Source organism: Bacillus rossius, chromosome 1 (assembly GCF_032445375.1).
Source record: "Bacillus rossius redtenbacheri isolate Brsri chromosome 1, Brsri_v3, whole genome shotgun sequence".
Lineage (NCBI taxonomy): Eukaryota > Metazoa > Arthropoda > Insecta > Phasmatodea > Bacillidae > Bacillus > Bacillus rossius.
The window spans coordinates 1,247,892-1,274,280 of record NC_086330.1 but is presented as its reverse complement, the minus strand read 5'-3'; the positions used below and the strand labels follow the sequence as shown (position 1 = coordinate 1,274,280).

General features: G+C 36.2%; 1 protein-coding gene across 2 annotated transcripts in view; it reads left to right on the top strand.

Annotated features, from left to right (window-relative positions):
• Nucleotides 1–22,139, top strand: part of LOC134530975 (gastrula zinc finger protein XlCGF57.1-like) — a 45,073-nt gene extending 22,934 nt beyond the window's left edge. For both annotated transcript variants that reach the window (XM_063366367.1, XM_063366376.1), the window contains one exon: nt 17,781–22,139. In XM_063366367.1, coding sequence (XP_063222437.1) covers nt 17,781–19,114 — 1,334 coding nt within the window. In that variant the 3' untranslated portion in view covers nt 19,115–22,139. The remainder of the gene's footprint in view (nt 1–17,780) is intronic.
• The last annotated feature ends 4,250 nt before the right edge of the window (nt 22,140–26,389 follow it).

The following is a 26,389-nucleotide window of genomic DNA, read 5'->3' as shown; positions in this document are numbered from 1 at the left end:
AACATCATATAAATTCCTTTAAAAAATTCTTTTGAAAGCTGGAGAGGGTAGGGACTACCATGTTTTCTCGCATAAATGTAGCTCATTTTATTCTAAAATCAAGTTTGAAAAGTAGGGGTGCGACGATTATGCGGAAAAAATTTTTTTGTTGGATAAATTTATTCATAAAAACAAAACCCATTCATGAAAAGTACATTTATTTAAAGAGTGAATTATAAAAGAGCACGCCAACAATTTAAATTAAAAAGTGAAGTATTAAAGAGCACGCCAACAATTTAAATTAATTTGAAGTCATGTAACAAAAACCTTTCTTCAACTGTAAATAGAAAAACACTATCTGTAATCCGAATGCGAGCCTGAACGAACACATAACTTTCATAGTACGCACGACGAAGGAGTGCGGGCCATCAGATGTAGTTACCTCGGCGCTCTACAGAGAGCGCGCGTTGTATGCACTCGGCGAGATATCCATATTCGGCTACGTGTGCGCACTCTATACGGGAAGCAACATAACCAAACATTAATTATTGCAACGAGCGCTGGCTACATTTTTGTAAGCGGCACACTGTGGCGACGCAGACGGCCAGATGAAGGTTATAACGTTTAAAAAGTCTTTAAAAGAAAATTTACACATCAGACAACATCGTATTTCCGTTAATTAAATAAGTAAGAGGTAATGTTCGAATAAATATTAGATTTATACTTTAAAATACATCGTTTGGTACGGAAAAAAATAGTCACTCAAAGTGCTCAGAATCTAATAGCGTGACCAAAAACATCATGCGACGTATACGCGAGAGGGTTTTTTTTTTTATCCAAATTTCGACGCCCTAAAATATAGGTGCGACGATTACGCGAGTGCAACGATTATGCGATAAAAGAGGGTAGTAACATTACAACTTTCCTATAAAATTTTTTTTTTAAATTCATAGGATATAGTATAATTAGAGATGGTGATTTATAGCATTTAAAATAATAACATTTAGCATTTTGAATTTTAAATTTAGCATTTTTAGTATTTTTAAAAACAAGATTTAGCCAATTCTCTCATTTTACATTACCGAGGAAAAGTATATTTTTAAAAAGCATTAAATAATACACATATTAATTATTAACAACCACAGAAATAAAGATCTAGCACAACTACAAAAATAGCCTATCTTGGCAGGTTTCCAAACAACTTTTTAGCACTTATGAGTGCAATAAATTGAATACTTAAAATTACAATAAATATTTTTTATCCGTGTTCATGGCCATAGTTGATGTAGAGTGCACAAATAATATTATTGAAACTCTTTTTTTTTTTTTTTAATTTTTTTTTCTTTTCGTTTTTTTAATTTTCGGCTTCTTTTGGTTTTCAATCATGCCAGAAACCTTTTCTTGCATTTTTACAGACTTTTTTCCTTCATCTGATTTCTCTGTGAATCTTTTTTTTTGCAGCCTGATGTCCCTCAGATTTAATGTGTTTTTCAAGTACATATTTTTTTTTTCCACTCCAGAAGGCGATTACATAAATTGTGCATTAAAATATTCGTATCACTTTCGTAGAACTGTTTTCTTTTGTATTCATTTATGCGATCAGGAATGGAAATTACGTTTCGTCCCATTTTTACCACGAGAAATAACAGTATACAACACATTCACGAGTATGCACGTTTTGTAAACACACCACCTTCCACAGACTACACAAGAACGCGGCTTTCACGTGAAACACAGCCAGAAAATGGGAATTGTTAGCGCGGCGAAGCAGAGATGTCGCAATATGGCTGCCTAAAAACTTGTACTCTGCAAGATGACGGACACTCTTCCAGCTAGTTGTTCTTTGCTTTGTTTACAATCGCGAGGCACGGATGGCAATTTTTCATTCAATATTTACGAACAATAGTGTTGTGGATGACGTGACAATAAGATACTTGTGCTGAATACGCCATAAAATGATGGTTTCTTTTGATACTGAATTGAAACAAAATACAATCTGTAAATAAATTTGTAGAGTGAAGACGAATCTACGTTTTTTACCTTGATTTCGCATTTATCTCGGAATAGTCTAGATTTAGATTTTATAGCGGAAAAAATATAATTTAGCATATTTTCTCATCTATTTTGCGAAAACGATAAATCACCATCCCGAAGTATAATATTTTATTACGATTATAATGTGGGGAACTGGGTTCATGATGGATAGTCCAATTATGTTTTATTACAGTTTTATTAATTACTTATATTTACATTACTAATAAGTGACTGTACTTAAAATTGTCTGATCACCAATCAGTTGCACTAAAAAATGTTTATTCGTAAGTCATTCGATGTCTGTAAATTTCTACAGTTCGCACTCCTCACTGCAGCCTCGGAAAACCCACATACCGTATTTACCCGATTGCAAGACGACTCGAATGCAAGACGAGGTCAACTTTTTAACCATTATAAACCAGAAAATAGTATATAACAAGCTATAAATAAACATTTTACATAACATATGTTCGAGAGCCTTTCTTTATAAAAACTTGATGTTCCTCGCCTTTCAACACTATCCATTTTAGGTTCCCGCAATTTACCGCATTTGTTTATTAACGAAAATAAACAATTTCGTTTACATAGAATAACATTGTTAAAACGTATACAACACTTTGGGTTACTAAAATTGTTACAGCGCTCGCAACATAGTGGAGATATCATGTACTACAAAATTCAGCATGAGAAATGACCTGGTTTACCAACTCCCAAGTCTAGGTTTCACGTCTTCTTTCGTGCATACTTTATCTATGGTGTGAGCGCAAATAAACAAAGCATGGCGACTAGTACCGTAGATGTTTTTTATAATCTTTTTGCGTACAAATTAGCTTGAAATCGTACTGTTTTTTTTTTCATTAAATTATTTAATGTTAATAGTTATATATTGCCTGTACCCATAAAAGTAACCATAAAAGTAATTTCACATTGTAATAGCCTAAAAATGTGGGACAAACTACCATCAAAAATATAGATTTTCAAATGCAAGACGAATGTGAAATTTTTTACTGTTGCCGGGAGAAAAAATAATCGTCTTGCAATCAGGTAAATACGGTAATTCCCAGGACGGTGCAAGGGGAGCAGAAAGGGAGAATGTGTATAGCGAGGACCATTGTAATCCGCATGCCTTACGTCAGTGGATGTCAGTATTCGCGCAGGGCCGCCAGCCAGATCCGAACCTGACGTCCGTCGCGGTCCTGTCTGCATTCGTAACACTGCCCCTCCTTAAACCTCCCTTCCGGCATATTCCCTCAATCGGTCCAAATGTACCACTTTCATCTGTCCCCTTTTTCTCTCTGGATGCCTTATACTACATCATTTAGCTGTTTCAGGACTTCATACAGGCCTTCCCACGCTGCTTGAAGCTGAGGGCACCTTCCGTTCCTTCGTTATGTGTTGTACTGCCACACCAAATTGCCCTCCTGAAATCCAATTGAGTTAGCCTTCAGTTTGTATGTCATCTTTATTTGATTCATTGTAATCAAAGATTTTTGGGCTTCTTCATGAATAAGCACCATCCGCTCCCCTAGACGATTCACATAGTCAGTGGTGTTGGTCAGCTCCCTGCGAGGACGACCGAACCTGAATCACAGGGCAGCCTCAACTCCTGTCCAAACACAATACTCCCAGGGGTCTGCCCGGTGGATTCATGGGTGGCAGACCTATATGCCATCAGGAACAACTGGATGTGTTGATCCCAGTCCTGTTGATGCTCGGCCACAACCTTGGCAAAGTGTTCATCTCCACTGAGGATGTAGGGCTGTAGTCCTGGTTTTATTTATTCCCAGCAACCGACATACCTCCCGAAATATTGTTTACTCAAAATTGCGGCCTTGGTCTGAGTGGAGCTCCATTGGTACCCCAAATCTAAAATTAACTTGTTGACTATTGCATCCGTGATGGTAGTGGCTTCTTGGTTAGGAAGTATATTAGACTGTAGCCATTTATTGAAGTAATCCATTGCTACCTGAATAGTATACCAGTTACCATCTTTAGTCTTGGGAAATGGTCCAGTGATGTCGATGGCTATCCTCTCGAAAAAGGCCCCTACATTGTAGGACCTCATTTACCACGACTCCGGTGTTGTGGTTATTTTTTAGCCAAGCGTGTTTCGCATTGTCTACACCAAGCCTCCACATCCTGGTGACACATCAACCAATAGTAGCATTGACTGATCTTGGCGAGTGTATTGTTCACCCCTGGATGACCAACAGAGGTACTATCATGGATTTTTTTCAACACCTCTGTCTCTAGATTCTTTGAAAGGATTAGTTGCATGGTAACTATTTTTCCATTTGGACTCTCCCGTGCTTCATTAGCAGCCCATTCACCATCCTCAAGGAATCCCACTGTACCCAGCAAGCTTTCACAGCCCTTCAGTCACTGGAGATCTCATGTCATATTGGACGTCCAGTACAATTCTCTAGCCAGCTATAATGGTTGCCAAGTCTGTATCTTGTCACTGCGCTGCATTCAAGCTAGCATTATCCCTTTTATCTTCCAAGATATTTATCATTATTCGCCGAACATCTTTGATTCCCTCATTATTCTTTGCTCTATTGCAATGGTAACAGTTTACCTTGCAAGGTCTTCATGAGACGACATGAATTCGGCCTTTCCTATGTTCCATCTGACAATCATATTGCTGTATCTGTTCAATCCACCAAGCAGTTATCCCTCTGGATTTTGAACTGTAGTAGCCACTTAAGTGCAGTATGATCAGTGTGTAAAGGGAATTTTCTCTCATATAAATATTAGTGGAAATGTTGCAGAGACTTCACTACAGCCAAGAGTTCTCATCTTGTGACTAGACTCCATAGTGGTGTTCAGGCTTAGACAAAACTTTGCTGTAGAATGCTATTACTCGTTCATTTCCATCTTGAACTTGGGAAAGTATAGCATCCAACTCATTTCTACTTGCATCTGTGTTGAGGATATTCTCTCCATGTTGCCCCTAGGGTCTCCCATTATCCTAGCTGCTTTAGCTTGCTCATGGTTTGCTGGAATTGAAACAGATTTGCTAACTACCACTTGCATTGCAGGAACTTCCAATTCATCGGTGTTAAATAGGGATGGGTCGTGTGATTCTTCGGTGCTTCGATTCCACCGATTCTGCCAGGAATCGGAACCCTCGATTCTTCCGCCAAGTTTCAAGGAATCGTATCGTATTTAGTATGGTACTAAGCACTCTTAATAATATAGAAAAAAAAAGTTTTTTCCTGAATGAAACCAGCGATTCCTGCTAAAATTACGGTTTTTTCGGCCAGAATATTGTCACAATATTTACGTAACTTACCTTGCACTTTGATTTCAAAATTCGGTAAATTACATAATAGTTATCTTATATCACTTTTATATTGGTTGCAGTTTCGGCTTATACAATTACATTATAAAAGTCGTTAGGATAAAATGAAATACATATTTGTTTTCCAAACTCTAGAATCATAACCGTGTTTTAACTTATTTCGTGTTGAATTACACAATACGTAAAGAAAGGAAAAGAAACAAATTACGAATACATCATCTCATCTAGCCGAGTCCGCCATACTTTAAAGTTGTAAACAGCTACCGTATTTGCTCGCGTAAAGGCCCCGCCCGCGTATACGCCCCCCCCCCTCCTCCTTTTTTTGTAAACATTTTTGAGAAAAAATTTATAAACATGTTTTTCTGGGTTTATCTGAGGGCAGGGCAGCTTGGCATGCATCAAACAGCAAGCCATGTATTGTGAGCGGCGGGAGGTGATTTTGTAAGCGGCAGTGGTACAGAGACCGGTATTATAGTTCGTCCGTTCTCAGTAGGACCGTCGTGAGGCATGCCAGACGTAAGCAGTCAGTCCTATCTCAAACGATATGAAGATAAAGAAAGCTGGACTCGTGGGCTTGTGTTAGTCTTGTGTAGTACATGTACTATGTACTGTTAAGAATGTATTCATTCCGCTGAACTAGTACGAACTATTCTGTGTCACTTTGCTTAATAGTTCATACTTAATAGTACACTAGTTTCCAAACAGGATGCTTGCGTACAGATGGATGTTTGTTGTTTACCTCCTTCTCGTTCTCGTTCTCGTTCTGGTCATCCCTTCCCTTGCGGCTGTGCATACTGCGCAGTGCGCACTGCGCAGCTCCATGGTTCACAGTCGGGCAGTGCGCATGCTGCTGTCCTTTACAGGGGTAATGTTGTCTCTTTCCCTCTCCTTGGTTCCTGCTTCTTTCTTATCGCTTATCGCCGCCTCTTCTTTCTTTTTCCATGTCACGGAACGAATGACGTACTAGTACCTTCGGCTTCGAGTTCGAACGACTGAACGAGACAATAACGTGGCGTGCGCGGAACGAGTCGGGCAACAAAATTTAGTACTAGTGTTTTTTTGTATGATTCATAAGATTAGGTAATGTGTGCTCTTGATTATTGAAAGTGACATTCTAATTAATTGTTCATTGGATTTATTTTCTAATGTTTGCTTTTATGGAAAAAAAAGTTTTTATGGATAGAAAGATTACATTAAAATCTTTGTAAATCTAATTAGAAATGCTTATTGCAGGTCTCGACTCAACATAAGTAGGACCTATTTTGCTTTGGCGGACTCTAGTGAAATTCATAATGTACCATATCATCTTATTTTTGATTTATATACTGTTTTAATATTTCAGTTTGTTCTGTAAATACACCTGAATTCTCATTTCTAGAAATTGATGAAATTATAACCTTGTATTGCTTATGAATTAATTAGCATAATACAAGCAGCTGAGTTCTCATTAGAATTGCATTAAAAAACTTTGTCTTGAAATAGAAGTTTGGTTGGAATAATGGTATATTGTATTTTTCCTTTAAGTTCTTTAATGATTAGGTACATGGCAATTTTTTTGGTGGAATCGGAATCGGAACCGAACCTGGAATCGAAGCATTTTTGGAATCGGATTTGGAATCGGGAAAATATGGAATCGACCCATCTCTAACAAAACTAACTCAATAGCATGGATGAAATCTTCCTTGTTTAGAGAGTGGTTATTTCTCTGGATGCTTGTATGGGAGTTAAGAACCAAAACATTCTGCTGTTTCTCAATTGTTGTACAGCTCACAAGCGAGATGATATGAAACTGACAATTATTAAAGTTGACATTTTTAAGTACATACAATGATTTATTAGTAATGTAAATATTAGTAATTAGTAAAGCTGTAATAAAACTAAATTGGGCTATCCCTTACAAAATCAGTTTTCCCACAGTACGTATCTATACTAGTAACAATTTTGGTGTTTGAAGTGGGATAGCCCTAATTAATAGATTTAGTGTACAATTTTTTTAACTAAAAATTAAAAAGAAAAACATTATTAAATTTAGTTTGAGAATTGAGTTAGTTTAGGAATGTAGTTTTGAATGTTGTTGTTGTTGTTGTTGTTGTTGTGTTGTTGTAGCAGTAGTAGTAGTTGTAAAGTTGGTGTTAGTTTTTAGTAGGGGTTTAGGTTGAAGTTTCATAAAATTGTAGTGATAGGCTAGTAGTGTATGTGGACACAAAAGTAGGCAGCTGACAAACTTAAAAACACAATGGCTTTCTTGGCCAAAATGAATAACAAAATTGAATAATGAAGAAGGATCAAGTGGAAATAAAGAAAGATCAGTAGGAAATGAATAATAAAATGAAGTGTCACTAAAAGGTAATGAAGAATGAAATGAAGAATGGCCAAGAAGAAATGAAGAACTAAATGAATAACTGCCAAGAAGAGATGGAAAATGCTATTAAGACTGATATTGAGACATGAAGAAGACCAAGAAGAAATGAAGAGGAGTAAAGAGTTGAGAAATGAAATAGCTGTGCTCAAGAAGAAATGAAGAGAATCGACGAAAACAGAATTCAGGTCGAGAGTAAAGTCAAGTGTTTGGAGCAGCATCTCGCACAACAGGAACAACAGATATTCAGCTCGAGCAGGACACTGAACGGCGTATAGAAGCTGTAACCGAGGAGTGCCGACGGATGATCAAAGAAGCCTCTGCTGCTACGAGCCGTAAGAGTTTCTCCGAGGATGTTACGGTGGAGGGCACTTGCAGCGGCCACCCACCTTCAATGGTTCATTTTCGTGGACAGTGCACAGAACACAGTCTGAGGCAGCTGCAGAAGTAAACGGCTGGGGCGAGGAAGAAAGGGCTACAGCACTCGTCTTGGCCCTGCGAGGATCTCCACTAGAGCTGCTGCAGACCATACCAGTCACAGACCAGAGAGACTATGGAGCATTAGTAGAGGCCCTTGAGCTGAGGTATGGCGACCGATACTTGGACGAGGTGAAAAGAACAGCCCTGAAGACACGTCAACAGCGATCTTCAGAAACACTCCAAGAATTAGAAGCCGACTTTGAGCAACTCGTGTACCTCGCATACCCAAAAAAATAAACGGAGTTCCGCCAGCATTTAGCCACCAGTGCGTTTACAGACAGACTCAGAATTGTAGAGGTTCAGCGAACTCTTATTTGGCCCGGCAAAAGAAGAGATGTGAGGTTTTGGTCCATGGCCTGGAAATCGAGGAAACATGCAGTGCCTCAATAAACACAAACATCAGGACAAAGATAGCTGGACTGGAGACACACAATGGAGCACATGCCAGAAACATCACTAATTAAGTAGATATTCTCAGGGCATTGAAGAAGAGGCTGAATGACACTCCAGGTAACCAGATCAGAAGAGCAAGAGAACGCCCGCAGTGCTTTTACTGCGATGAACCAGGACACACTCAGTGGGACTGTCCGACATACAGGAAGACAACACAGCAGGAAGAGAGACAGGAAGATCAACAGGGAAACAAGCAATAGCTGGTGAGGGGGTGCATGCCAGCTCTACAGGAAATGGTTGCCCAAAGGTGTTTTTCCAGTATCTGTACTTCGTAGAGGCCATGGCAGCTTGTCCTTAATGGATGGATTAATGGCAGACAGTGTTTACTTACTATTGACACAGGGGCATCGGCATCTATAGTTTGTACAGACGTCAGTAGGGAAAAGCTGAAGAGAGCACCCATCCCATATAGACTCAAAACAGCCACCGGAGACACTTCACTTGTGCATGGACAGCTGGATTTGGTGGTAAGGATTGGAACTTGGACATTATCACAGACCTTTCTTGTTGCTGATATCAGGATGAGGTAATTCTAGAAGTGGACATCATGAATCGATACGGATTCATTATTGACATGGAAGGACAGGTATTGCACATTAAAGATGAAGAAAAAGCCTTGTTTAACACTAGAGATGGGTCGATTCCATATTTTCCTGATTCCGAATCCGATTCTAAAAATGCTTCGATTCCAGGTTCGGTTCCGATTCCGATTCCACCAAAAAAAATTGCCATGTACCTAATCGTTAAAGAACTTAAAGGAAAAATACAATATACCATGATTCCAACCAAACTTCTATTTCAAGACAAAGTTTTTAATGCAATTCTAATGAGAACTCAGCTGCTTGTATTATGCTAATTAATTCATAAGCAATACAAGGTTATAATTTCATCAATTTCTAGAAATGAGAATTCAGGTGTATTTACAAAACAAACTGAAATATTAAAACAGTATATAAATCAAAAATAGAATGTTATGGTACATTATGAATTTCACTGGAGTCCCCCAAAGCAAAATCGGTCCTACTTATGTTGAGTCCGAAAATGTTTTAATAGGTTGGTTGTGGTCTTTGTTGGCCCACGAGATATTTTCGTGTTACAATAATTGCATATTGCAAATTTGTCAATTGCAGATTGTAAAATGTTTCCACACTTTAGACATGATTTTTTATTTCTAATACACCGTTTCACGTGTGTATCTGCAAAAACGAGTTATATACGTCACAGAAATACGTGTACTGTACTATCGCAGAAATACGTGTACTATACTATAGTAGAAATAAAATCTCTTGAAAAAAAGTAATTGAAACCACACGTGTTAATAGAAACAAAAGTGAGGTTACAACATAAAGTATTAGATAATATGGAGTCTTTCGTGTTTCTTTTAATGCAGTAAGTGCTCAACCGCGTCAAAATCTATGTGCGAAGCAAACGAAAAAAAGTTAATTAATCAGACATACTAGTTAAATATATTATTATATTAAATAAAAATACAGTGATATATTACGTGTTTTAACCCAATTTTAACCATTTTAAAACTTCAAACAAAATAAATTACGATAGATAGTAGGTATTGCTTTTGTTGTGTTGGACGCTCTGTTAGCTGTTTACAACTTTAAAGTATGGTGGACTCGGCTAGATGAGATGATGTATTCGTAATTTGTTTCTTTTTCTTTCTTTACGTATTGTGTAATTCAACACGAAATAAGTTAAAACACGGTTATTTTATTTATTTATAAATTTATTTATAAATTTATTTTTTTATTTATAAATTGTGACATGCACACCAACACTCTGAGAAGAGATTACAGGGGTGTGCACGGTACAAAAAAAACAAACACAATACACAATACACAAGAGACACAACAGACAAATGACCCAAAACAAAAAACAGAAAATTAATAAACAAAATAAAATATTAATAAATTCAAAAATACAGAAAATTAGTGAATTTAGAATACACAGTTAATTGAATTGGCTGCAAGTGCTACTAAAATAATTTACTAATTGGCTAAGCTTGTTACTATTGGGTCTAAACTATTATAATTGCTTATTAATCTAAAGATATCATTTTGTCTCTTGATTGTACAAAAAGTAGACGTAAGTCGACCATGGTACTGGGGGACTCTTAAACCAGTATTGTCTAAGATGTATTTACAATTGATTTTAGATGAATAACAATTGGAAATAAAAAGATGGTCAAGGAGGGCACGCCGATCAAAAAGTGATGTTAATTTAGGAGGGGGAAATGATTTTTGAGTAATAAGTTTAATACATTTGTTTTGAATTTTTTTCAATTTTATCAATATTGTTTTCCATATTACTGAACAATATTCTAGTTTTTACCTAATTAGTGCTAAGAAAAGAGAAATAATGGAATCTGAATTAATGGCATAGTAAGTAATATATTTAATTAGGGCAAGTGTTCTTCGAGAACTAGAAATTAAAAAATTGCATGTTAATGAAAAAACAATTTAGAATCAAGAAAAATTCCAAGATCTTTTAAAGCAGTCGTTTTTGGAATTGAATTCTCTAATTTGTACTCATAGTTTATAGGAAAATATTTCCTAGTAAAGGAAATTATTTTTGTTTTATCATGATTAAGACGGACAAGATTTGATTTGCACCAAAGATTAACTGCATTGATGTCGGATTGCAATAAAATGCAATCATTGACTGAGATGATTTTTCTACAGATTTTAAGATCATCTGCAAACAGAACACCAGTAGAGTGGGACAAGACATGTGTGATATCATCAATATATATTTTAAAAAGTAAAGGAGATAAAGTACCGCCCTGAGGAACACCAGAACAGGCATTGTGAAGAGTTGAATTACTGTTGTTAATTGAGACAAAGAAACTTCTGTTACTGAGGTAACTCGAAAACCAGTTAACAAAGTTGTCAGATAAACCAAAATTGGATAGTTTAACAAGTAGAAGTGGATGACTAACAGAATCGAAAGCTTTGGCTAGATCAAAGTAACAGGCATCAACCTGACCCCTGTTAGTGACTTCATAGTAGATAGGATTGAGGAAGGTAATTAAGTTTGTAGCAGTGGATATTCCAATTCTAAAGCCATGTTGATTTACAGAAAGTCTATTTTTTAAGGCAAAGTTTATAATTTTGAATATAATTTTTTCAAAGATTTTAGAATAGCCATTTAATAGAGATATAGGTCGATAGTTTGATACCTTTAATTTAGAACCACTTTTGTGAATCGGGATAACTTTGGCAATTTTCCATTCATCAGGAAATACATGAGTTTTTAAACTCATGTTAAATAAGTGAGTTAAAAGAGGAACTAAAAGATGAGAACAGCCTTTCAATATGAAATTTGGTTTCCCGTCAGGACCCATTGACATTGATGTTTTTAAAGTCTTGATGCCCCAAAGTACTAGACTTTCAGATATTATAGGAGCTGAAATTGTGTCATGTGATACAGATGAACAGGAAACATTGTTTGTGTGAGTAGGTGGCACATAAACACTAGAAAAATAACCCGCAAGCATATTAGAAAGTATTTTAGGATCATTGGAAACACTACCGTTAACTTCAAGAGATAGATAATCATAATATCCATGTTTCATTATTTTTACAATCGCCAGAATTTCTTCAGGTTATTCTTGATATTATTATTAATTGATCTTAACCAATTGATTTTATTTCTAGAGTTTGGAAAACAAATATGTATTTCAATTGATCCTAACAACTTTTATAATGTAATTGATTTACTGAATTTTGAAATCGAAGTGCAAGGTGAGTTACGTAAATATTGTGACAATATTCTGGACGAAAAAACCGTAATTTTAGTAGTAATCTGTGGTTTCATTCAGGAAAAAACTTTTTATTTTCTAAACTATTAAGAATGCTTAGTACCATACTAAATACAATACGATTCCTTGAAACTTGGCGGAAGAATCGACGGTTCCGATTCCTGGCAGAATCGGTGGAATCGAAGCACTGAAGAACATACATGACCCATCCCTAATTTTTGTTGGTGCAGGGTAAGTGCTTAATGTGTTTAAAGCACCGATGTTCACAAAAATTTTTGATCACAAGACATGTCAATTTCTCTGAACCGTCAGGGTTGGCCCACAGCAAAACAGTAAACCTCTTTTTACTGGACTTCCTCCATGGCGAGTTTTTCCTTTCAGGGCGAGTGTTTTGTCAGGAAGCAGGTTAAAGAAATTATCTGCTTCGTCAGCATCAAAAACATCTCATAGAGAATATCCTGCTATTAGAGTTTGTAGCTTAGGCTGCCATGATTGTAACACAGATGGAACAACTAATCCTACCTCACCTGCAGTCTTCAGAGTACTTAAATTCCACCGACACTTAAACCTATATAGCAGCCATTTTACGCCTGGAAATTATCAATTCCCATTCTTTGAGCCCCGTATTTGGCTTTTTCTGGGAGAATAGACACAAAGATTGGTATGTTTTTGACCTATTTTACATTAAAAATCAATCATTTACTTTTGTAAGTTACAAACAAATCCAAGAACAAATTTTCGTATTTTGGTATCTAAATGGAATATACCCCATAATTATCAATATCTTATGTTGGTAGGATTGTCTAAGATTTAAAAATATTTTTTTTCTTAAATGCAACCCTAAACTAAATTGTAGATGAGTTGCGCTAATCAGAATTTTACATTTAAGTTTTTTCAGAAGCTTTACGATAACCTAACTATTATTTGCAATTGTGTCAAAAAAGTGGTGTAAAATCAGCACCTCAGGTTCCAAAACAAGACAGAAACTCTTGATAGGTATTACAACCTTAAAAATTTTCTGTTTGCTCCATGAATGGCATTTCTTTCCAAATCTTTCCATTGGTAAAGAATAGTTGATATGTGTTGAATTTGGGATGGATACCAAATCTTTGGCTCTGTCTACCTTTTTGATTCTTTGATAAAAGGCATACAGAATTACAGGTACGTGGTAAAAGATATTATATCCTTTTTTTTTTTAATGCAATATCTGAAAACGAAAATAAATCACCGAAAGTTAAGTGAAGTCTCATCATAAATTAGTGCACCTTCTTTGTCTGACCACAACCTAATTTATAAATAAACTGAATCCATCGAAACTTTCCACTAATCAAGAAACCACATTGAGTAAAAATTGTTTTACAACAATTTGGAAACAACTCTCAAACTCAAGACGAATTTTAGTAAGTAGAACTTCCACAAAATCTGTATTGCTTATTGCGTTATCGGCAATCATTACAATGATCACACATTTTCACAGAACTCTGACGTAAATTTGTGTAAGTGGATGTGAGGCAAACTTCTTAGGTGATGTTCAGAATATTGATTAATCGAAGTGCATTTTTTGTTAGCAAATGTTGGTACACTATGTTTAACTTCACTGTCTTCAAAATGTGTTTCAGTGAGACAGTAGCTCTATGGTCAATCGTAAGATAGAAGCAGTATTGTTTATTTGCCAAAGTGTAATATATTTACCAATATTTCCCTGCCTTAGGGGTGATGTTCAGAATATTGATTAATCGAAGTGCATTTTTTGTTAGCAAATGTTGGTACACTATGTTTAACTTCACTGTCTTCAAAATGTGTTTCAGTGAGACAGTAGCTCTATGGTCAATCGTAAGATAGAAGCAGTATTGTTTATTTGCCAAAGTGTAATATATTTACCAATATTTCCCTGCCTTAGGGGTGATGTTCAGAATATTGATTAATCGAAGTGCATTTTTTGTTAGCAAATGTTGGTACACTATGTTTAACTTCACTGTCTTCAAAATGTGTTTCAGTGAGACAGTAGCTCTATGGTCAATCGTAAGATAGAAGCAGTATTGTTTATTTGCCAAAGTGTAATATATTTACCAATATTTCCCTGCCTTAGGGAGGGCATAGTCCCAGTCGACGTCATTATGTTTGAATAACGATGCCTATCGGTGCTCTACTGCTCTAATGTCACATCACCAGACACAGTAGTCACACAAAACAGACGTCAACAATCACGTAAAAGTGATGTAATGTCTCTATTTTTAAAAAATAAAATTACTGATAACACTATTGTTTCTATCAAATTGATAATTAATAGATTTGTTGGTAAAGGCATTGGTCCTTAGAGCGGACTATCTATTGCTGTTTAAATACTGGAAGACATAACTTCTCTTATTTTTCCATTGGTTGAATCAAGTATTGATCATACCTGAAGGGCCTACCACCCTTTAGGCTCTCTACTTCTACCTGTGCGTCTCTCATGTTTTTAGAAATGGCTAACCAACTGGGCGCTTCTATCCACACACTCAGTCCTGTTATTTATTCGGCCTACAGCTTTCAACACACGTCTCAAAATAAAATCTATGCCTTAATATTTTTCCTCTATCTGGGGTCTCCTATTCCTGCCTCTCTCACACTTTCAACAGCCCAACTCCTTGTGTCTGTTATAGCTTCTCCAGGGACTTCTAGTTTCACATTATAGTCTGTCTGCCTCCAGATTCTCATCATAATTTACCCCCATTGATTTTCTAGGTTCTATTGGTAATTATCTTACTGAAACAAATCTCTCAATACATAAACAAACAAACACCCACCCACATGAAAACATACAATGCAATTAAACAGTACAACTCACTTATCACAACATTATACTTACTTGAACTGAGTCATAGTCTTTGCCTGAAAAAAAGTTAAATACAAATTACACACTACTAACCTATGTCAGCCAACACAGAGCTATACATTAGCATGCAGGGACACAACTGTCAGCATTTCAGCACTCGTGAATCTAACTGTCAGGATTACCAACATCTAAAGTTCTGGTGTGCTCCGCTAGATCACAGCCAAATATGCTTGGACGGATGTTTGCAGCCTGTCTCAAAACACAATGCTGTTAAAATATTTCTGAACTTTCCTAATGTAACATACCATTTCACTAAAATTGTAGACTTATTCCAGAATTATATACCATTTAATTAATAACCTATATATTTCCATTTAAATTACTTCAAAATCAATTACTCTGAATAAAGTAAACACAACAAAAATTTGTAACAATTCACGGTAAATTACGTAATGTAAACTTAACATATCATCTCACATACTAATGACATACCTTTTATTTTACTGTCCTCTATTGTACAAAATTACAACTAATACTTTTTCTTTAAGTACTTACTTACCACAATATGAAATAATTTTAAAGGTATTTAAATTATCTTAACAAAATTGTACGTTAAAATAAACAAAGTTAATTCTATGATCGTAAAACACTAGAAGTGCTTATTAACCTACAGCTTTTAAATTACCTTAAACTAAACTAAAATTTCTTAAATTAACCTATCATATATTAAAATTAAAACTAAAAATAAACTTAAAGCTATTCTGGCTTAAAATTACACTCTTAATACTAAGTCACTCCAACTGTCAAACTCGACTAACAAAACATGTACTGACACGTAGCCTCCTACATGTTACTGAAAATAAGCAAACTAGTATTCTTTTTATTGATTTCTACTCTTTAAAATTGTGCACTCTTATTAAATGTAATAGCCATATGAAGTCAATAGATCATAAAACTTAATTAATCTTCAGTAAATAACCACATTAAAAAATTAACAATAATAATCTCCATCTCTCACCAGAAGTAGAACCTAGACTGTGTAAGCCACCAAATGTAACGGGATAGTTTAAATCAATTAGTAAGCAAAATTCTTAAATGGTCAATAAATAATTTGACATGTCAGACAAGGTGTCATGAATTTTACTAGGAGTACCATAGTTATGCAAAGGGTTTATATTCGTAGTAGTTTATCTTTAATGAACACACATGTTTTCTACCAGGACCTTAAGGGTCTAGGTTCAGCACCCAATACACAATGCCTGGTGAAATGTTAAACTAATAAAATTACTTAAAAATAAATACTATCAATGTAACAATACTTTTTTCAAATAACAAACCAAACTTATAAAATTCTACATGTCAGTCTTTTTGTTACATGTAAATTACGTTGCTGAAATTAGGGAAGTCCGAAATACATTTTAGTTAAACAACTTAATAGATCAACTAAACGAGAGTGAGTATCAAAGTCCTTAACATCTTTAATCTTTATAATCAATAATGGTAACTTTACAAGACAATTGCGTTAAATAATGTCATTCTCCGCAACCTAGAGGGAACTTAAAACTGTTGATCCACATCATCTACAACTGAGGCCCTTTCAAATCATGGACCTGTTACATTGAGTCCTATCTTAGTCGTTTACTTTGAGGAAGGACATAGTCCCTCAGAGTCCAGAGTAAGCCCATGCCTACCAGCTCGCTACCAGTGAGCCTATATGAAGGTACATCTGAGATCACAACTTATTACCGGAGGCCGCGCTGGCCCAAGTGAGCCCCAAGCTCACTCACAGGAATGTGCGGTGGGGGCACCCACACCCTGACTAGCTCTAGATGGCAGGGCGAATGTCGACAAAGCAGTGGTGCTGCGTGGTGGAAACTAAAACACAATTTGGTTTTTAAAACAAAAACCTCACAGTTGTTTGTTTTGTTCAGGGGAAAGTAAAAGTAAATATGCTATATGATAAATTGAATTATTTATGCTACATCACTTGAAAACATTCTAAATTTAGCCATTAAAAGTCTAAATTTAGTTGACGGGTCTCTACAGGGATATTAGGAATCTCAGAATAACCACGAAGTTATTTCACAGGTATCAGTTTGACTTCATGAATCTCTAAAAAGTTTAGATATGCTCTAGAAGTTAATAAATATTATCATAAGTATGAAAGTGTGTAGGGGATATTTTAATTCCTAACCACACAGCTTCAGTTAGTGGTAAATAATATTTCTCAATTGGTTGAACTGATAAATATTTGTGTTTATTCACTGCAATTAAAACACCTCCTCTTTTTTTTTCAAAGTGAGATGAGCTATCATGTTATTTCGAAAGATATGATATTGGTCAGTGAAGAAAAGCTAATTTATACTTTTTTCATTGTATCCTGTTTCCGTGAGGCAAGTGATATAATGTAATTACCAAAAATATTTTTTTTTTTTTTTAATTTTATAATCAATATACCCACTCCTTGGTGCTTCTGCCCCTTGATACACTAGTATCAAATAATTTAGGTCATGGAAATAATTGATTTTTATTCATTTCATTTATCTTGTTCTGTACTTATGAAAAGTTCCTGTTTCTGTTCTAGCCACAGCAGCTGTATGGAATGAACCACACAGCTGTGTGGGTTACCATGGCAACACTTCATCGGGATGCATGGGACACAGATCCCAAGACTCACCAGACACCTGCATCATAATGAAGTCAGAAGTGACTAACATTGACCAAATGAAATTATCAAACCACACAAACTGTCACCCTGGATCCAAGGAAAATGATTGTGTTAGCAATTGTATACCGATACAGCAGCGCACTAATACACACACAGGCCAAAAACGTTTCTGGTGTCAATTATGTTCTGCTAAGTTTAGCAAGTCTTCTCATCTCAAGCGGCACTCTCTTTCACACACTGGAGAAAAACCTTTCTCTTGTACCGTATGTACTGCTAAGTTTAGCCGGGCTTCTGACTTGAAGCAGCACTCTCTTACACACACTGTAGATAAACCTTTCTCTTGTACTGTATGTACTAATAAGTTTACCCAGGCTAGTAATCTGAAGACGCACTCTCTTACACACACTGGAGAAAAACCTTTCTCATGTACTGTATGTACTGCTAGGTTTAGCCTGGCTGGTAACCTGAAGCAGCACTCTCTTACACACACTGGAAAAAAACCTTTATCTTGTACTGTATGTTCTGCTAAGTTTCGCCATGCTATTTCTCTTAAGCAGCACTCTCTTACACACATTGGAGAAAAACCTTTCCTTTGTACTGTATGTTCTGCTAAGTTTAGCACATCATCTCATCTCAAGCGGCACTCTCGTACACACACTGGGGAAAAACCGTTCTCTTGTACTGTATGTACTGCTAAGTTTAGCCGGGCTTCTAACTTGAAGCAGCACTGTCTTACACACACTAGAGAAAAACCTTTCTCATGTACCGTATGTACTGCTAGGTTTAGCCAGGCTGGTAACCTGAAGCAGCACTCTCTTACACACACTGGAGAAAAACCTTTCTCTTGTACTGTATGTTCTGCTAAGTTTAGCACATCATCTCATCTCAAGCGGCACTCTCGTACACACACTGGGGAAAAACCGTTCTCTTGTACTGTATGTACTGCTAAGTTTAGCCGGGCTTCTAACTTGAAGCAGCACTGTCTTACACACACTAGAGAAAAACCTTTCTCATGTACCGTATGTACTGCTAGGTTTAGCCAGGCTGGTAACCTGAAGCAGCACTCTCTTACACACACTGGAGAAAAACCTTTCACATGTACCGTATGCACTGCTAAGTTTCGCCATGCTATTTCTCTTAAGCAGCACTCTCTTACACACACTGGAGATAAACCTTTCCTTTGTACTGTATGTTCTGCTAAGTTTAGCAAAGCCAGTTCTTTGAAGCGGCACTCTCTTACACACAAATGAGAAATCAATTTCTCGTGTTGAGTATTTCTGCTAAATTTATCCAACATTTTGGTCTGCAGAGACATGTTCCTACATTCATTGGAAAAAAAACATTAAATAATATTATATTTTTTAAAACTTTTTTATAATCTCATGTTATACATGCGCTTTCTATGTTATACATTTACAGTGAAATCTCTTTGATACAAATCTGAGGGTTCAGAAAATTAACCACTTTGTAATAATGAAGTTTAAATAACCATACTTTTCCACTTTGCACTTACAATATTGTTCTGTTTGTCAAGAGAAAATTAAAATATGTGCATTTGTTTAGTACAGTGTACTACAATCCGCATAAGAACATTCTCCTAATTAATAACATGATTGGCATACATAATAGTTAATACAAAATTATTACGGGTTTAGTATTTTGCTACAATTTATACACTAGTACCTAATAGTTTACTGAGAATATTTAGGTAAAAAAAAAACTATTTGGTTTGCTTTTAATTTTTAATAAACACTTCGAACAATGCTAGACATGCTTTGATTGTTTCACTGACAGTATTGCTGGAAAGTATAAATTGAGGGAAAACTCCTAAACTGATCTAATACATAAGTACGTCATGTCCGGTACGTATTCTTTCTTTAACATATACTTTCGCTTTACATAAATTCAGATGGTATGCCCAAAATGTGTTGACGAAAAAAACTACAAAAAGTTAAAAAAAAATTTTCTTGATTAATTTATTTTATTTGTTTTGCAGTAGTCTTGTGAATCAGATCCAAACTAGTCCGGGCATCCGGTTAATCTGGACAGATTTATAAATAAATAATAAAACATGATATGTAATAGATGTTGTGGCACTGGAAAAGAAGACAATACAATTCTAAGATAAGAAAGGGTTCGCCTGCCCTCAGTTGCCGGAATTCTTGCCACCAGTTTTCCCTTTTCCGCTCATCGCCTGTATTCAGGGGAGTGACCCACTCTATACCTGCGAGTTGTTTTGTTTTGTTCCCTTCAGTCAATGTTTATTCAAGCTGGTGAAGGTGCTTGTGACAGTTATTTTTATTGAGTGCATGTGTCTTATTTTGCGCACTTATTAAGAGTAACGTAATGGCTACTAAACATAAGAAAGTGACTGTAACAATGGAGCAAAAACACCAAGCCTTATTTTGTATTGATGCAGGTAAATCTTTAACTAGAATCGCGCAAGATTTGGGAGTGGGAAAACAAACTGTTTCTGATTGGGAATAAATCGGAAGGAATTGAAGATTTTTGTGCAAAAATGATGAACAAGGACTGTCTGGGTAACAGGGCACTTTACAGTAAGTCGATTTGGGATGACACCATAGCTACAGCATTTGCAAAGGAAAGTCAAGTTATTGGAACCCTGAGATTAGACGGTCATAATTTTTTTCCAGTGTCCAATATCAGTCTGATTGTGCCTGATGAAGGGAAGGGATATCGGTTCCCGAAACGTCACAACTGTTCTCATTGGAAATCTTCTGCGTTAGTCATTGCTATCGCCGTTGTTTTGTCCAAAGAACTTATTGACCTTTATCGCTGTGGTTATATGTTTGCTGCATTGTCCGGGTTTGTTTTCCGCTTTCATTTAATCTGTCCTGTCGTTAGCCCACTGTGTTTGTGTGTGAGTGTGTTGTTTTATTAATTTTTCCATGACTAAGTTCCTTCAACGGAATTCTTGTGCTGTATGATAGTTATATGTTAAACATTTTATGTCCGTGTTGTTGTCTTTGTGTAGCCATATGCTTGTTGGTGTCATCGTTGACTCCGTTTATCCCACACAAGTTGATTTGGTTGTGTTTTCTGTGAATTTTTATCCTAATATTTTTTATATATTTTTTGATTTTCAGAATTTTTCCTGTGACAAACAGTGAAAAACTGCATTGGTGTATGTCCTAAAAGCTTCATTAAATTATAGACAGTCATTGTAGTGTCAGTTTCTTAGGTATTTTACAACTTGAGAGGGGTTTTTACTATAACTATTTTAGTTTACCTAATATTTTCCTGGGTAGTTTCACTTTCATAAAGTTTCATTTGAAACACCAATATGTGTGTCCCCTGATGTTTACTAAAGTGTATCTATATGGGTAAATGTTGCTACAAGTGGGGCCACCATCTTTGTGTCACATTTCCGTTTATCGACTTCCGTTCCATTTTCATGAAATTACTTCTACCAAGTGCAATATACCGACAGCAAAGATGTTTACTCTTAAAAGAAAGATCATTCATCTAGCAATATTTGAACTGATATTTAGAGTGAAATATAAAAACTAGCCGCTACGGTTGAGCAACCAAAGCTATGTTGTAGTCGGGTACTTTGTGCTCTTTTTTGTCAAATGATAGTAACTCCTGTGGATATGCATTTATTGGATTTGTTTATTTAAAATTGTGCATTTTACTCCGCATGATGGGTCAGCATGTGCATATTGGTTGAAGGGTTACAGTTCTACAGTTCATGTGCGCATCAAGAACCTACGTGGCTTTTTAATATTGTTTATGGCTTGAGTTCAAAATATTTTTCAGTCTCCTTCGATATTCGCATCCAATCTAAGTGATTTTCAGAGTAAATTGTCATGTAGTGCAATATTTTGAATCATCGCTAAACACAGAGTTTTATCACCTTGCGTATATTGTTCAAAGGATTTTTTGTTTTAACAAGTATTGATTTGATTATAATGGTACAACATTCGTACCATTGATGTATAATTCATCTAGGTCAGTGCACGTACAAAATTACAGAAATATGCGTGAAATTGGTTTATAATTGCATGTACTATGATGCCATTAAAGTGAAGGCAAAGTTGACATTTCCTAGTTTGGTTTTATACTATTTTTGATTTTTAAATTTAATCATCAATATTTTATTTAAAATTTTTTTGTGAAAAGTTAAATCTTTAGTTATGTTTTATGATATTTTTCCTAAATTTGTCATAATGGAACTTGTAATAAAATTAAAATATTTATTATTTTTTAGTTGAATTTGGTACAGAAAAACTTACCCACTGTTTGTATTTATAAAGCAACTGTATTTGTCTTTAAGTGTGTACTTAGTTATGATAAATAATACATGAATACACTGAATAAATGTTTTAAATTACCTAAGAAATTAAATTAATAATGTGTTTAGAATAATATAATCTATATAATTTTACAAGAGAATTTTTTAGATCATGAATGGATAAAATTAAAATAACTGTACAAACAACTAATATGTTAAGTTGCAAATAAACATTAAGCGTTTCTCTCATTTATTATTTCGAACTGTTCTATGAAATGTCGCACATGTCCTGTAGGTCTATCTCACATATGATGTGTTAAATTGGTAGCAGAACAAACTAGCGTTCCTGAACTGGAACACCCAAGACAGATTGAGAGATCAATTTATTATTCTTCAAAATTACGGATTCGTGATTTGAACAGAAAGTGTTTTTGAGACAGTTTTAAAACTTTTATCTTTGTTGTCGTGGAGCACAGCGTACAGATTTAGATTGAAACTGTTTTGACTTATGTGATATAATGTTTAGAATATTGATGACTTAAAAAAGTTTTAGCAGTGATTCGCGGGGCAAAATTTTAGAAGTTTATTTTCTTACTTAGGTTGCATTGTCCTGGGGTCCCTAGGACCCAGTAGCCTACGCTTCCACGCTGAAAGACACACAAATACAATGCCCAATATGGTTTAGGCAGCCAAAGTCAAGTGTTCTGAACATAACAGCTGAGTGATCTTCTTAAACAAGAGAACATGCATAATTGTATTAACTGGATGTTATTCTTATTTATTTTCCAAATTAGTTGACAAAAGGTGACAAAATTCCTATAGTAAGACAAACCTCAAAATGCACAATAACGTGCAATAAATAACATGACTTTAACGAGATACAGAGATTAATACCGCAGCACACTGAACAAATGCATAAACATGGATACACAATTGGATATATTGCACAGGAATGTGTAATATGCAAATACAATTACACATTAAAAAACATTTTAGTGAAATGTTACAGCAAATGACCGACCCACGGGCAAAAGGGCAAGCAAAAGACTAATAACCCACGTGAGAAGGCATATTTCACAAACATGGAAATGTCCGCAATTATGAAATCTAACGGGGCGAATGCACGAACAAGCAACTTCGTAGACGCGAGAACAAGCTATATAAAGATAAATTTATTTCATAGCCCACATGGGGCGAGACTCAACACAGAACAGAAGACATAACTAGGGCCTGGAAAATTTCGGTGTTTTCAATATGCAAAAAGCGGTACTTTCAAATTAGAAAAGCGGTGGTTTAAAGTCAGTATTTTCGTTATGCAATGGAAATATTACCGGTATTTTAAATGTTGACTAAATTGTGCAGTTATTGAATATAATAGTTTACATATTTAATAAACAATCCATGTATACTAGGAATAGGCTAATATGCATAATAACAGCCAATTAAATCCAAAACAGTTACACAAAACAGACACGTTGCTATAGATGTTTGCAACTACTCTTTTTTTTTGCTGCCAATGCCACATGCTTAGCCGACTTTAGGTGTTTGTCAATGAAATCTTTTCTATCCCATGAAACTTTCAGTTGCAAAATTTGCACATCACTGTGCTATTGTCAGTACAATAAAACCCATGTTTCTGATACTGATATGCTCGTATTTAATGGAGTGGAGGAACACGGGGTTGCCACTTGAACAAACCCCAGCGCACAAATGAGAAGAAACTTAGTGTGAACTATACCCCAGATCAATTTTGAGCATCAAAACCATATACGAACACGGCTTATGTAAAAATAAGGTAATTATGCTGAAACACAAGACTTGGGTTAAAGGATACTTTAACCTTGTGTGGATCAAGTAGAAAACATTCGGCTATAAACGAAAGAAATAAGAACAATGCTATCCTGAAATGCTGTGACATGTTTTTGGAGTAGATAATCACAGCGACAGATCGACAGGATGCGCTCCCGCCCTTGCCGTCAGCGATGTTTATTTTGACAGCTCAAGCAATTATCGTTTCCACGTCCCTTCGCAGCGTAAAAAAAAAAGAGAAAAAAACACGTTGACAATTTCTCACGCAGAAGGTTGAAATAAGGGAGGGAATGTGTTGAAATGTTAGCTGTTAAAAAAAAAGGGGGGGGGGGGGGGTTGTTTTTACATGGTCTGTGGCTCTGGGAGGGATGAGCCTTGAAGAATTAGCAGGGGATGGGAGAGGTAAGCGTCGCGTCGCGTCACGTCACGTATGACGTCAAGCCGCCCGGCGGGTAAGATAACGTGACAGCTGAGACGGCTTTTCGTGCGATAGTGGAGGCGCCGAGCTCGTCTAGACACTGCCGCGTGGCCAGTCTAGAGGGGTGGTATCTATTTTTAGCCGTCTTTTGTATGCCTGGCTGCTTACAGTACAGCTCTCGCCAAGATAAACGTGAACGCATAGAGCCCAGCAAAGTGTAACAGACTTGTTTTTCAGCCGATTTTACTCAAATTTTCGACTTTCTCTGCTTAAATTTTTCATGTTTTCTCAAAAAACGGCCATATAAACGGAATGGACGCATCAGAGGGGGCTCGCATCGGCGGGATTCTACTGTAATGGTACTTTTCGGGGATATATTCGCAGTGTAATATAGAAATGTTGTGGTTTTCGCGAATGTACTTACTTTTCGCGTTTTCATGCGAAATTCGCGCGAATTTTCGCGAAATTCGCGCGAATTTTCGCAAAATTCGCGATCGCGAAAAATTCCAGGCCCTAGACATAACAGATAAGAATTTAAGAATGTACTGATCACTACAAAAATTTAATTACGGAATCGTGACAAAAAAAAAAGAGAGAAGGCACTTGAGATACACACTTACCAAACATGACTTTGCAACGCTCAGAAGCTTTACGATCACCTAACTATTATTTGCAATTGTGTCAAAAAAGTGGTGTAAAATCAGCACCTCAGGTTACAAAACAAGACAGAAACTCTTTTGATAGGTACCTTACAACCTTAAAAATTTTCTGTCTGTTCCATGAATGGCATTTCTTTCCAAATCTTTCCACGGGGAATGAATAGTTGATATGTGTTGAATTTGGGATAGATACCAAATCTTTGGCTCTGTCTGCCTTTTTGACTCTTTGATAAAAGGCATTCAGAATTACAGGTACGTGGTAAAAAATATTACATTTTTTTTTTTTTTTTTAATGCAATATCTGAAAACAAAAATAAATCACCGAAAGTTAAGTGAAGTCTCTTCATAAATTAGTGCACCTTCTTTGTCTGACCACAACCTAATTTATAAATAAACTGAATCCATCGAAACTTTCCACTAATCAAGAAACCACATTAGTAAAAATTGATTTACAACAATTTGGAAACAACTCTCAAACTCAAGATGAATTTTAGTAAGTAGAACTTCCACAAAATCTGTATTGCTTATCGGCAATCATTACGATGATCACACATTTTCACAGAACTCGGACGTAAATTTGTGTAAGTGGATGTGAGGCAAACTTCCTAGGTGATGTTCAGAATATTGATTAATCAAAGTGCATTTTTTGCTAGCAAATGTTGATACACTATGTTTAATTTCACTGTCTTCAAAGCATGGTTCAGTAAGACAGTAGCTCTATGGTCAATCGTAAGATAGAAGCAGTATTGTTTACTTTGCCAAAGTGTAATATATTTACCAAGAAAATTGAAAAATATGATAGTTCTACAAAATATTTTTGAAGATTTTTTTTTTTTTTTTTTTGCTATAGTAGGTGTTTTTGGTAAAACAAAAAATACATTGTTATTTATAGGTACAAATCCATTAGATCATACAGCGTTTATACAGGACCTAAAAGCCGGCTTCGTTATCTTCTATAACGTATTGTTAGGAACGCGAGAGACCAGACGGCGATGCCAAGTTCAGAGCTGGCTGGCTGCCTCGCACGGCCACTCACGTCACGCACCATCCATCGACGTGTCGTGCCACGTGTGCCTGGCCGGATTACAAGGGTCGTCGCTACCCCCCTCTTCCCTGCGCACCCCGTGCATCGTCCTGCCTCGGCGCTGTTATCTATCGCTGAGCGGTTTGGGGAATTACGCGGGCAGCAGGTGAACAAGTGACACTATTCTCGATCGGTGTCGGCCCTGGATGACGCGACACTTCGGTTCGAGAAAGGCAACCTTGAGATACTTAACCAGTGCCGCGGCGGTTCAGCGACAAGTTCCGCGTGAGAGCCGAGTTCCGAGTGGATTCTCAGCATGCGTGCCGGTCACATCCCTGGACTGTGCACATAAATGTTCCT